Source organism: Grus americana, chromosome 11 (genome assembly GCF_028858705.1).
Source record: "Grus americana isolate bGruAme1 chromosome 11, bGruAme1.mat, whole genome shotgun sequence".
NCBI lineage: Eukaryota > Metazoa > Chordata > Aves > Gruiformes > Gruidae > Grus > Grus americana.
The window spans coordinates 16,405,098-16,419,632 of record NC_072862.1 but is presented as its reverse complement, the minus strand read 5'-3'; the positions used below and the strand labels follow the sequence as shown (position 1 = coordinate 16,419,632).

At 51.6% G+C, this 14,535-nt stretch overlaps 1 protein-coding gene across 1 annotated transcript in view; it reads right to left on the bottom strand.

The window, feature by feature from the left end:
* Positions 1 to 14,535, bottom strand: part of LOC129211499 (uncharacterized) — a 25,093-nt gene extending 10,558 nt beyond the window's left edge. The window contains exons 1-2 of the mRNA XM_054838695.1: positions 14,294 to 14,535; positions 7,607 to 7,672 (exon numbers count right to left, since the gene is read on the bottom strand). Coding sequence (XP_054694670.1) covers positions 7,607 to 7,672; positions 14,294 to 14,390 — 163 coding nt within the window. The 5' untranslated portion in view covers positions 14,391 to 14,535. The remainder of the gene's footprint in view (positions 1 to 7,606; positions 7,673 to 14,293) is intronic.

Here is a 14,535-nt window from a genome sequence, read left to right as displayed (position 1 = left end):
TATTCAAAACGCTAATTTGGGCTCCTGTATCAATTAAAAAGTCTAAACTTAGCCGTCTTAGACCCACAGGGTTCATTAGCAGGAATTCACCATGCTGAGTGGGCGGCCCGACCACCAAACCGCGGCTTCCAGCTCTGTAACTCTTGCAGCTCCTCTCGCAGAGGCCCGAAAGGGTTAAGGTTCCTCTCCCGGGCGGGCGCGGTTGCCGGCACTTCCTGTTGTTCTTTAATCTCCCCCTCTAGCAATTCCACCAGTTTCCGGACCTGAGCCGTAGATTGCCCATGCAGCATTGCTCCAGGTGTTCCTAGTGCTAATACCTTTCACCAAAGGCTATTTCTTTCTGAATCCTAAGTCCGGTCCGACCCGCCCCGGAAAAGGCCCCTGCTCCCGGCGTGGAGGCCGCTCAGGGTGGGGTTTGCGATCCGCTTGTCCGACCCTCGTGTTCCCCTCGGCGCCACCCCCGGGAGCAGTCCGTCCCATCTCGCGCCCGTAAGTCACTATGTTGTGTAACGTCTCCGCCCAAGTCAAAACGTGGGCGGGGGGGGGGTGGTCTGAAGGTGTTGCCGATTTTGCTCAATGGCTCTCTGAACCCTTTCTCTCAGGGACTGAACATGTATTTTCAAAGCGTCCGGCAATCCCCTAATAAGAGGTCTCAGGTGGTTGGGGTCTACTGGTGCAGCCACCGGTATCACTTGCTGCCCTCTTTCATACACTGCTTGAATACAAGCGGCTTTTTGCACTCCTTCGGCTAGCTCTGACAATCCCTTTATTTTAATGGTAATAGGTTCCCCCCTGCTCTTTGGGGTCCACACCCTCAGCCCAATAAGCCACTCAGGGTGTTCATGGCTGGTTGCCCTGCGGTCCGTCAATCAGAAACGTTCCCAGACCCCAAAACCCTCTCGCTTCTTCATCACTCGACGGTATCCAATGAGCCCCGTTAGACTCCCCACAAATACTCCGTTTCCGTCTCTCCAGGTTTTCACGAGAACTTTGCTTGCAATTCACTGAGCTCGGGTCCTGACCAGGGAATGGTGCGGACTGTGGTTCATGGGTTCCTGCCTTGCGGACCCGTGTGCCTCTCTGCTTTAATAAGAGGTCGCACGTCCCTTTCCTTCAGTTCCTCCGTTTCCTCGGAGCTGTTTTCATCAGGGTCTCCCCAGATATCCCCATCCCAATCCTCGGGGTCTGCACCCAAAATTAATTTTCGATTTGGAAGATACTGGGATTTTTCTCTGCTTGTGCTAGCATTAGTTCAATTTTTTGTTGCAACAGATGTGTCTGCTCTTTCTCTTTGAGATTCTCCTTTCAAACAATCTATTTCTAGCTGTTTCTTTAAATTGTCCGTGGCTAATCTTTCACAATCATTATTTTGTTTCTATGCTTGAATCAAGCAGGCACCTAGGATGGCACACACAGTTCCTTTAGCCATTTCGACTATTTCCATGGCATTGTTCTGTCCCCTCCATGACCACTACTGGGTCAGATCATTTCTCCTTTGCCCAATCAAAACCTGCAGAAAGATTTCAGCTGTGCTTCCATAACAACTCCTCAGTAGACATCCTGCCGACTACTCCAATTTAAAATGTCACAGAACCACACAAACTAGGCCAGTCTGTCACCGAAATCCGGGAATAAACCTCCTAACACCGATGTAGTGTTAAAAGGCAGGCATTCTTTATTGCAGCGCTGGATGCACGGGGGATAGCTCCACCCAACGTGCATGCCAGGTGATCACCAACACACAGGTTATGTAGGAGCAAAACATACATATTCATCGTTTGTCTCAGAAAGGGCAGTCCTACGATAATCATTTCTTAGAATCCATTTCCATATTCTCCTCCCCGTCACGCATGCTCAGTGATTTGAGTCGGTGGTCCTCAAGGGTCTCTGGTGGTCGTCAGCGGTCTCGCACCCGTGTCCGCTGCGTGACCCTCTTCTTGCAGGCATGCGCAGTATCCTTGCTGTGGATGCACCTGTCCATAACAACTTACTTCATAAGATTAATATCTCCAAACCTGTTGTTCACTTTGGTAGGGACTGTACATGGAACATAGCAGCACTGTACCTTGCCATGGTCAGTTAGCTTCATTACCTGTTCCCTTGGTTACAAACTAATTAGCTCAACCTGATTCTATAGTTTCTGTTTCACGGCCCCTATCCCACGGTTACATTTCCCCCCTTTGGAAGTTTTGAAATAATAACTTTTCAATACTTCCACTCATATTGTCCTATCCTAGACACATTACAGATGTTCTTAAACTTGTAAGCGTAGCATCTACACCCCAGTGTGTCTGCTCACGTTTCTCTTTTGCAAGTTCTAACATAACTTGTGGAGTTACTATTACCTGATTTTTCTGGTGTTACCCACCATCCTTCCGTATTCTGAGATGCTTTGAAGTGCTCTGCCAATTGTTCATCTAGTTTGCTGTATCTTGCTTTTCAATTTGGAATTTTCATCGGTTTTACTGGTACTAGTGCAAGGATACCTTGTCCTGCAGCCTCCTTTGCAGCTTTATCTGCCAATCGATTACCGTCTGACCAAACTGATGAGCCTTGCAATGCATTACAGCCACTTCCTTCAGTTTCTGCACATCTTGTAGGAGTTGAAGAACTTCCTCCTTATGCCTTATCGGTGATCCTTGGGCTGATAACAGCCCTCTTTCTTTCCAGATGGCTCCATGAGCATGGATCACACCAAATGCATATTTGGAATCCGTCTGTATGTTTACCCTTTTCCCTTCTGCCATCCGTAAAGCCTGCTTTAACGCCACCAATTCTGCTTTCTGCGCCGATGTATTTGCAGGTAGCGTCCCTGACTCCAATACCTTGTCGGTGGTAACAACAGCATATCCGGCCATTCGCCTTCCTTCTTGCACGAAACTGCTTCCGTCCGTAAACAGTTCCAGATCAGGATCCTTCAAAGGTTTGTCTGTCAGGTCCGGCCTGCTGGAATAAACTTGTTCAATGGTTAGCAGGCAATCCTGTTCCAATTTCTCGGTAGGATTTTTTTGTTGGCAGGAACGTTGCTGGATTTACAATTGCTGTTGTTTTTAATTCCACATCATCTTGTTCCAATAGGACAACCTGGTATTTCGACATTCTGCTGGGGGATAGCCAGTGACCCCCCTTTCGTTCTAAGACAGTTATTACCATATGTGGTACGTATACCGCTATCTTTCGGCCCATAGTCAATTTTCAAGCTTCCTGAATCAGCAGCACCGTTGCTGCCACGGCACGCAAACATCCTGGCCATCCTTTACTCACGGTGTCAAGTTGTTTGGAGAAGTACCCCACCGGCCGCTTCCAAGACCCCGGCCGTTGCGCCAGCGCTCCAAGGGCCAGATGTTGACTTTCGTGCACAAACAGCTCAAAAGGTTTGGTTAGATCAGGTAAACCCAATGCAGGGGCCATCATTAATGCCTTTTTGAGTTCTTGAAATGATTTGTGGCCTTCAGGTGTCCAAATCAAATATTGGTTTTTGGATTCCTTCAGGGCTTCATATAGGGGTTTCACATGCAGTCCATAATTTAGAATCCAGAGTCGACACCACCCAATCATTCCCAGAAAGGCTCTCAGTTCCTTTGGACTGTTAGGTTCGGGGATCTGACAAATGGCTTCTTTCTTTCTTTCGTTTCCCAGTTGTCTCTGTCCTTCAGATATCTCAAATCCCAAATAAATCACTGCTTCTTTCCCTATCTGGGCCTTGTTTCTGGAAACTCTATATCCTCCTTGGCCCAGGAAATTCAAGAAACTGATGGTCATTTCAAAACATGTTTCTTTGCTTTCTGCTGCTATCAGGATGTCATCCACATACTGTAATAACATACCTTCTCCTTGATTCTGTTTCTTCCACATTTCTAACTCTTTTGCCAATTGATTTCCAAATAGTGTGGGGCTATTCTTAAATCCTTGCGGAAGTACAGTCCATGTTAGTTGCATTTTTCGTCCTGTAGCAGGACTTTCCCATTCAAAAGCAAATATGCTTTGACTTTTTGTATCCAGAAGTATGCAAAAGAAGGCATCCTTTAAATCCAGTACAGTAAACCATTTATGTTCCTCCTTCAAAGATGTCAGTAAAGTGTATGGCTTGGCCACTACTGGGTGTATATCTTGAACTATTTGATTTACGGCCCTCAGATCCTGAACCAATCGGTAGTATCCCTTGCCTCCTGATTTCCTTACTGGTAATATAGGGGTATTATATTCTGATTCACATTCTACTAACAGCCCATATTCTAAAAATTTTGTAAGTAATTCCTCTAATCCCTTTCGAGCCTCCCACTTAATAGGATACTGTTTTTGCCTTACCGGCTTGGCTCCAGGTTTTAAAGTCACCTTTACTGGTTCTGCCAGTTTGGATCATCCTGGAACTTCACTTGCCCATACCAAAGGGGTTACTGCATTGTCCACCACTTCTGGAATCTGTTCCTCCTTGGAGGAATCCTGTAACATAAACACTCTCGCCTCTATGGCTTTTGATTCTGGTATTAGTAATCTGATTTCTCCATCTTTAAAAATTATTTGTGCATCTAATTTGCTTAATAAATCTTGTCCCAATAAGGGCAACGGACATTTGGGCATGTACAAAAATTGATGTGTTACCCGCTGTTTTCCCAGCTTAAATTTTAACAGTTTCAAGAAAGGCTAGTTCTCTTTTTGCCCCGTCGCACCAACACCCTCTGCTGATTTATGGCTGAGTGTCGCTTTACACGTTTATTATTCTCAGTCAAGATTGCCAGAATTTTTCCATCCCTTTGCATTTGTCTGACTTCTTTTGCTTTTTCTCTGTTGTTATACGCAGTCCAGGCTACTTCAAGCGTTTTACCTAAGTCTCTGGACTCAGCCCCTCCCACTTTCTGGAGTTTTTTTCTAGGGCTGATTATCCCATAAATATAGAGGCCAATTGTATAGCTTCTTCCGTGGTGTTTTTTGGTTTGGTTTTGGTTTTGGTTTTGGTTTACTCTGGGTCCAAATTAGTGTATTTTCTAGCAGTCACCTTCAGTCTTTCCATAAAGGCTGAAGGGGACTCATGTAATTCTTGTCTCACTTCATAAAGTTTAGACCAATGAATTGCTTTTGGCATTGCATGTCTATCACCAAACAAAATCCACTTCTGAGATCTAGTCAGCATCCCTCTGGGTCCCGGATGATTAGGGTCCCACTCAGGGTTTGTGGATGGAAAATTCTGGTCCACTGTCCCTTGTATAATCCCATTGGCATGAGCTCCTTCTACTTGTTTTCTGGCCATATTCAATACCATTTTCTTTTCAGTATCTTCCAACAAAGTATCCAATATTACTTGCAAATCCTCCCAATTGGGGTTTTGGGTTCTGATTATTGTTTCAACTACTTTGGCAACTCTTTCGGGATCATCCCAATAAGTGCCTGCAGTTTCTTTCCATGCTCTTAAATCAGTTGAGAAGGGAACTTCTACCATTACCGGACCCTCATTACCAACTGCCTGTCGAAGAGGGGCCTGGAGGGGAGTTAATCCGTCTCCTCCCCCTCTTCCCCTTGTCCTCCCAGCAACCGGGCTGAATCCTTCTGCCTCTCCTTCCACAGGAGGGGCGGAAGCGTTGTTAGCCTCCAGATTTTGATCCCCCTGATCATTTCCTAGCCTTCTGCGAGGTGCAACCAATAATTCCACGTCATCTTCTTCAAATTCACATTTAAACCACCGCTTACCAGTATCATAAGCTGAGCAACCTTTTCCAAATTTTTATCAGGTTCCTGCCCCTTTAATGCCATTACCACAGAACTAGGTGAAACCAATTCACATTGCTTTTGCCATTCCGGATGGTTTCGCAGTGTGGACAAACAAATCTACACATGCCGTTTCATTCCATTTACCTTCCCTCTTACAAAATAGCATCAATTGCAAAATTGTGTTATATTGCAATGTCCCATTTTCCGGCCACTTTTCCCCACTCTCTAAAGCATACAGTGGCCACCAATGATTACAATATTCAATCAATTGTTTCCGAGTCAAAGGATCAATTCTTCCCAGATCTTTCCAACGTTCCAAAATACATCCCAGTGGTGTTTTTTGTGGGATTGGTTTCTTACTCGGAAAAGTACCCATCTCCCAGGGACTTAGTGGTTGTGATTGTACACTATCACAAGCACTAGTCAGAGGGACCCCAACCCGTGTTAGAGCTCCCTCAGGGATTTCTCTCGGTGCGGGCCTGTCCCGCCACGGTGGTAAGAGCAAATATTCAAAAGAGCAAATATTCAAATCAAAAAAGAATGCCTTTACCTCTCCCAGGGGTCTTGCTCAGAGCTCTTTGGTCCGGGGATCGGAGGCTCTCCCCGAGAATTACCCGGTGCCGGCTGGAGGTCCTGCGATCCCACGGATCCGTTGAGGTTCAAAAGCAGTGTCCCATTTGGGTCGCCAAAACCTGTCACCGAAATCCGGGAATAAACCTCGTAACACCGATGTAGTGTTAAAAGGCAGGCATTCTTTATTGCAGCGCTGGATGCACGGGGGATAGCTCCACCCAACGTGCATGCCAGGTGATCACCAACACACAGGTTATGTAGGAGCAAAACATACATATTCATCGTTTGTCTCAGAAAGGGCAGTCCTATGATAATCATTTCTTAGAATCCATTTCCATATTCTCCTCCCCGTCACGCATGCTCAGTGATTTGAGTCGGTGGTCCTCAAGGGTCTCTGGTGGTCGTCAGCGGTCTCGCACCCGTGTCCGCTGCGTGACCCTCTTCTTGCAGGCATGCGCAGTATCCTTGCTGTGGATGCACCTGTCCATAACAACTTACTTCATAAGATTAATATCTCCAAACCTGTTGTTCACTTTGGTAGGGACTGTACATGGAACATAGCAGCATTATACCTTGCCATGGTCAGTTAGCTTCATTACCTATTCCCTTGGTTACAAACTAATTATCTCAACCTGATGCTATAGTTTCTGTTTCATGGCCCCTGTCCCACGGTTACAAGTCCAGTTAACAAACAATCAAAACTACTTATTTTACAAGATGGAAGGGGAAAAACTAAGTTTTGTTCTAGGCGAAACCACTCTGGGTCCAACACACATTAACAATCCACAGGTTCATGATGTCGGTTGGGATATTAACACTACAGCGCTGACTGAAGAGCTCCTAAGGTTTATGGGTGATGACCCAAAATGTGCAAGATCACTCACCCGTGTAAGATGAGGTCTCTCAATCTGTACAGAAGATGAACCGCAGGTGGCGTTCCAACACACGGGGAGAGCCCCTGACCGCAAACCCGCTACTCTGAGGGAGACTGACTCAAGATGGCCCCCTCGCAGGACTCCGTTTATACCCAATTCGACTCTGACCTGTGGTCATATATGATCACGTAGGTCCCTATTGGCCAAAGACCTCAGCTTTGTCTCCCATCAACTGAAACTGCCGGTGCCCTGCGGGCATGATTCAAACTGCGGCAGGAATGTTTGCCCGCAGGCTTTGTCGGGGCGGGTGCATCTGCCACACCATAACACAGCTTCAGATACTTCCCATCAGAGTTGTGCAGGGGAGTGCAATGCAAAGAGGGGGTCACTCCACGGCACTTGTCTCTGGGGGATTGCTCTCAGGCTCAAGGAAAGGGACACTGAGAACTTACCTCCAGGGTGCTCCAGGGGCTCCAAATCAACATCCAGCCAAGAAGCACCATTGTCGGCATCCTCGTCTAGAAGCAAGCACAGATGAGAAAGGTTTCCATTGCACTTTGGGATCCACTGCTGCCTCAGTGAATTCCAGGCTCTGGAAGGGGCTCAGGTAACAAGGTGGGAGCCAGAAGAAGGTCCAGCTTGGCAAAGCTGCAGAGGGGCCTGGTGGCCTCTTGGCTGGCTCCTGGCAGCTCTCCCAACACTCTTGCCAGGCCATCTGCAACACCCTTGAGGAGCGGATGGACCAACATGCGGCCCCTGGGGGGCTTGCTTTCTGGGAGAGCTCTCTCGTACACAGCGGAAACCCTCGCTAAAGCACTGGAGGAAACAAACCAGCACCACACGTCTTGGGGAGAAGAGCCAGCTGAGCTCTGGGACGTATTCCTCTCAGGAGAATTACTGACCTCCTCCGGTGCTGTTACCAGCAGCTCATGAGGCTAAAGCGTGATTGATTTTGAAGATTGTCCATTCCATCACATCCATTTTCACGTCCTTCGTGAATTCACTCTCTAGGACTTATTTTGAAGTTTTAGAAAGCAGGCATTCTTTATTGCAGCGCTGGGTGCACGGGGGATAACTCCACCTAACGTGCACACCCAAAAGACAAAACTAGCAAGTATTTATACTGTGCTAATATACATATTCAGTATCTTTCCGAGTAGTGCTTATCACATTCAAGGATCTTCCGGGAACTCCTTAGCATATGCTAATGTCTTTCGTGCATGCTTGTTGGCACCTCCAGGTGGTCCTCGGGGGTCTTCGCACTCAGTCCTGGTATCACATATACCTTATCCCTCAAGGCTGGTTTTGTGATCACCTTGTAACTTTCTTATCTTTGCGCATCTGTTTTTCCAAGGCCGAGCTGTTTAAAATGAGATTGTTCCAGAGCTTCTTATCTTACAACTAATTATTTTCTAAGTTACGACGGTTTCCCTTTTGTTTGGTTACATCTGTTGAGCAATGGCTCTAATTGCTTGAATTGATCTTAATATTTCAATATTCACAGGTATCAGATGCACCCGATGAGGAGAATCCTCCTGTCCCCAAAAAGGAGACTCTGCCAACTGGTGGCCTCACGTTTCTGTGCTATCAAGGGAAAACACACAGGTACGTGTCAGGCTGCAAGGGAGAGAGGGACAGTGAGGGGAAAGGTAAGCTGACGGTGGTGTCTCCACCCTAGAGCTTTTAGGTGCAGTAGGACAAAGTCCCAGGCCCTCAGGGCTTCGCAGACTTCAGAGCAATGCCGCTAGCAGTTTTTCGACACTGGACACGAGAGCCTCAGGGAATCTGGAGACCTTCCATACACTGTGACTTTCCCAGCTCACTGACCTGGCGTGATCAGCGGGCAATTGCAGGCAGGCATGGCCAGTCTTCTCTTTGAGAGACAACTACCGGAGCTGACTTCTGCTGCTGGCAGGGCCTTGGCCCCAGAATGCAAGCGGACACCATCTTCTGGGGTCTTTAAAGAATAAAGCCCAGCTTTGCAAAGCTACTGGGGACAAAGCACAGCTCTCCCTCAACACCTCAGCTGTGTCCTAACACATTCATCTCTTGAGATCATCTCCGGTCACTGAATTATTTACCAGGCTCAATCACCTGCAACGTGGAGGGGATGAAGGGACATTTGACTTGAAAGCTGTTTCTGAAAATCAAGGCTCTGCTAGCAGTAGCCACCTAGAGAGCCCAAAGGTGATTTACTACAAGCTGGAATTATTGGAGAAGGCTGCTCCAATCCATTCACCTGAAAACACGTGCTTTGGATCAGATACTACAACCTCCATGGGGTAAGCAAAGCCCATGAGTGCAAGCTCTATCTCCCTCTTCTGTTGACACCTGAAGAACGGTGAGCCAACACAGTATCGCCTTCGCTCCCGCCCAAGGTCAAAATTCAGTACTACCTCTCATTCCCAAAGCTCGCAACTCTTCACTCCAATGAGGCCGGCAGGATTGCTCCCATCACGCCGTGGGGCCTGGCTGCCTGTCCAGCAGGCAGCGAGCGCTAAAAGCCCGCCTGTTACCATCTGGGAGTGCAAACTTTTCTCGAGCTACAGATGTGGCTCAGGCTCTCGTGAAACTGCTCCATCCTGGCACCTTCAAAACAGCTTGCTGAGGACGCAGAGCACATTGTCTTCTCCTACTACCTTAACTGTGCAGTGGGGAGAACAGCACCACTAACACGGCACCTAGATCAATCTTTTCATTTTTATCGGAGTAGCTCTTGTAGCTGAGCCAAAGCTCAGCTCAAAGAAAAGAGGGGAGCTCAGGAAACCCGAGCCATGCTCCAGTGCACGACCAGGCAGCGGGGCACCAGCACCAGCCAGCTGCCTTGCCATGCATTTGGATGAGCCTGGATCTGGAGGCTTGCCACTGCCAAGCCACTCGTTTTGATAACACTCTCCTACTTGTCAAGTGGGGAAACGCTTCAGCGGTCTGATTTGGCAGCTGTAGCCTCAGGGACATGCCGTCACGAGAGAAGTGCAGTTCCACGTGCCTAATGAAGCAATGAAGGCTGCCAGCATGGACCAACATACAGCCCCTCGGGCCTTTCTTACCGGGAGAGAGAGCTCTCACGCACACAGAGGGATCATAGAATCATCGTAGAATGGTTTGGGTTGGTTGGAAGGGACCTCAAAGACCATCTAGTTCCAACCCCCCTGCCATGGGCAGGGGTACCCTCCACTAGCCCAGGTTGCCCAAAGCCTCATCCAACCTGGCCTTGAATGCTTCCAGGGATGGGGCCTCCACAACTTCTCTGGGCAACCTGTGCCAGTGCCTCACCACCCTCACAGGGAAGAATTTCTTTCTAACATCGAATCTAAATCTACCCTCTGTCAGTTTAAACCCATTCCCCCTTGTCCTGTCACTACACTCCCTGATTAACAGTCCCTCTCCAGCTTTCCTGTAGGCCCCTTCAGGTACTGGCAGGCCGCAATTAGGTCTCCCCGGAGCCTTCTCTTCTCCAGGCTGAACAACCCCAACTCTCTCAGCCTGTTCTCATAGGAGAGGTGCTCCAGCCCTCTGACCAACTTTGTGTTGAAACCCTCGCTAAAGCAATGGAGAGAAAAAAACATCATCCACACTTCCCGGGCAGAAGCCTTAAAACCCTCTCGTCCTCAACACTTGAACAGCCTTGATTGTTAATGTGTGTTTTGCTTCTAAATGTGTGTTTTGCTTCCGTGTCCGGAGGCCACAGCCTTATCAGCACAGCTGAGCTGGTGCCAATGCTTCAGCCAGCCTTTCCACAGGCTGTTCAAGCGGGGGTGTGGGGGCCACCACTTTGTTACTCCCAAGGCAGCAAAAGCCTTGCTCAGGGAGGCTCTGACCAGGAGGCTCAGCACCCAGATGCGGAGATACTTGACAGCACCCCCACTTGGTGATGGCCCATCAATTAGGGCCCATTACTAAGCAAGGACCTTTGCTTTGCCCCCAGCAGGCTTGTTTGCCAGGCTTGTGTCCCTGGAGCTGTTCTAGATGCCTTCCCTCTTTTCCTGGCTATGCCATTTGAGCAGGTCCATGGCCAGATGACCCTGCTGCAATAAACCAGTCCGTGCCACTGGCCAGGTGGGGCTCCCGTACCGTGCGGCGCTCAGGTTGGTGTCGCTGGCCGTGGCCGTGGGCTCCCCCAGTGCATCGTGGCCCCGCCACTGGTTGGAGGAGCCTTGTGCCCGGCCCCTGCCTGCCGCCACCGTGGGCATCCACGGCTGCACCGGGCTGGTGCCTCGCGGGGTTTGCTGTTGGTACCACTCGGACACTTGTGCAACAGCTCCGTCCATCTTTATTCACAAACGGCCGACTGGTCCCAGAAGCTGTCGGTCAGGGGTCTGTGAGCGTGCCGCAATGCCGACCCTGGCGGGGCCACCTTCAGCGCTGTCCGGAGGGCCGGGGGGGCCTTTTGGGTTGAGGCTGGAGAGCGCCAGGCTGATCCTGCAGCTGCAGAGTGGTTGGGGTCAGCCTGTGGGGGTGCGGGCGCCGTGGGGACCGTGTGGAGGCCGGGTGTGAGGGCCGTGTGGAGGCCTGGTGCGAGGGCTGTGTGGACGCCGGGTGCGAGGGCCGTGTAGCCGCCTGGTGCGAGGGCCGTGTGTCCGCCTGGTGCGAGGGCCGTGTGGAGGCCGGGTGCGAGGGCCGTGTGGAGGCCGGGTGCGAGGGCCGTGTGGCCACCTGGTGCGAGGGCCGTGTGGCCGCCGGGTGCGAGGGCCGTGCGGACGCTGAGTGCGAGGGCCGTGTGGACGCCGGGTGTGAGGGCCGTGGGGACGCTGGGTGCGAGGACTGTGGGGGTCGTGGGGAGGCCGAGCACGCCGGTTTGCCAGGCAGGAGCGCTGGCTGCTGGCTTTCGGTCCCGCTCTCAGGGCTGCTGGGGCAGCTGGTCCAGCTGGCGATGCTGCTCTGGCTGATGGTGCTGTCCGGGATTGATGGCTGTGTGGAGGCCGGGCGCGGGGGCCGTGGGGGCGCTGAGCGCGCCGGTTTGCCAGGCAGGAGCCCTGGCTGCTGGTTTTCGGTCCAGCTCTCAGGGCTGCCGGGGCGGCTGGCAATGCTGCTCCGGCTGGTGCGGCTGTCTGGGCGCGAGGGGCGGCCACCGGCTTCCAGCCAGTCTCCGGAACCTGCCATGGCGCGCCTGTGGAGAGAGGAGGCTGCTGCGGCCCTGAACTCCAGTCAGAGCAAGATCCTGAGAAGGCCGCCCAGGAATTAAGTTGAAGCATCCGACAGCAGCAGCAGAAGCCTCGGCAGAGTTTTTTCGCCAACCACTAATTCGCCGCTCCGCAGCAGCCTGGCGAGAAAAGCTTCGTGGCTATGAGCAGCCACCTAAGCAAGCAGCGTGTGTGTGTGTGTGTGCGCGCGCGCGTGTGTGGAGAACTAAATCAACGACTCACTCTTTTTTCTTCTGCCGCCGCCAATGGATCACGATGCAGCAGACCACTATGATAACTGGCACGGAAATCACGCCTGCTGCTGTGCCTATCATACAGCGCCTTCGCACATCTTGGGGGCATAAAACACCTGCGGTCCTCTGGGGACGGTCAGCACTTGCGATTCTCTTTCCGACCGCATCTGGAGGAGCAATTCAGGATGTTAGTCCGTCCTGCGCACCACTGGTGAGCTTGCAGCACTTCTCTTTGATATGGCCAGCTTTCGGGACATGTCTCCCACTTAGGGACCCCAGCAAGACTGCTCAGTACCTGAGTCCGCTTGGAAAAAATCATATCTGCTGGCCTGGTGGTCTTCTCCGGACTCTGACAGCACTGCCAAAAAGCAGAGACGACAGGTAAAGCCTGAGGTGCTGACGTGACGTGCAAGAGCGGGTGCTGGGGGAAGAGCCTGCTGAGACACAGCCATCCTGAGGGCTGACACCGGCTGACCGCGGGACAGCAAGTACCTGGCGTGCCGGCGCCTTGCGTTGCCTGCGCTTCGTCGGGAGGGACTGGCAGGGAGCCGCTGCTTCCGTCTGGAAACAAGAGCTTCTTCACAGCCTCTCGGTCCGTCTCTTGAGAAAGCAAGCAGGACAGCTGGATTAGATGGAACTGTTCCCCATCAGGGAGATGGCAGCATCAGGAGGCAAGACTTCTCAAAGACACCAGTAAGGTTTAGCAACAAGGCCTGGGCTTTTGGGGCTGCACCTGGTCACTACTCCAAACCACAGTCACACCTGACCTGCCGGCAGACCAGGAAATGGCGTGTGATCTTCTGGCTTGCCTGGCACATAGTGCGCTTTGGGCGAACGGCAAGGGGATGATGCTAAACGCCTTCCTCCTTCAAAGAGGACGGGAAGAAGCTGCAGCCAGGCCAGCCGGGGAAACAGCCCTTCTGAGAAGGGCCCTCACGCCCTTCCCTGTGAGCACCAGCAACAGTCACATTCGTCCCATCCCAGCTCTCGATCTGCAGACGGGAAATCGAGCGCAGGCCACAGCGTCTCCAGACGTGTATCTAAAACCTCCGGCTGCCGAGTCTCACAGCTAAGGCACAGTGAAAAATACCCACTGTGTCGTCTCTCCAGTTCGTCCAGCATCTCCCTCAGGAGTGGAGATGGCTCTGGGCGCTTTTTTCCTCCTTCAGGTTGGTGGTACTGCGCTCTTGGAGGACCTTCACAGAAAGTATTTGGTTCAATTTCACAGGACTAAATTATGGAAAACCAGTGCTTAGCCTGTGAGGTCAGCAGAGACAGACTGACTCACCCCTGCGGTGCCAACCGGCCTGTGGCACAGCATCCAGCTGAGGAGCCGGAAAAGCCCTTCCCACGGGCACATCTGTAACTGAACAGGCAGAGAAGCTTCCGTCATGGATTGCCAGCTGCATCGGCAGACCCGAACGGCGGAAGCGGTGAGGGGATCACGCGAGGAGAGGGCACACGCATGCAGGGCGTGGGTGGGAGCCAGAAGAAGGTCCAGCTTGGCAAAGCTGCAGAGGGGCCTGGTGGCCTCTTGGCTGGCTCCTGGCAGCTCTCCCAACACTCTTGCCAGGCCATCTGCAACACCCTTGAGGAGCGGATGGACCAACATGCGGCCCCTGGGGGCTTGCTTTCTGGGAGAGCTCTCTCGCACACAGCGGAAACCCTCGTTAAAGCACTGGAGGAAACAAACCAGCACCACACGTCTCGGGGAGAGGAGCCCGCCGGCCTGTGAAAGGCTGCACCAGCGCCGCCTGCTTACCTGCTCCCTGTGCTCGCCACGGAGCAGCCCAGGCAGCCCTGGCATGCAGGGCCACCAGGAGGAGGAAGACGAGGAGAAGGCGGTGGGTGGGGGCCATGCTCCCCCACACTCGCACAGTAACGCTGCTGCTGCTGCTGCTGCTGCTGCTGCTGCTGCTGCTGCTGCTGCTGCTGCTGCTGCAGTAGTCGGGGCCAGAGGCTGAGCACTCAGTTTATATGGCTGAAGCGGCGCTGCTGGGCTCT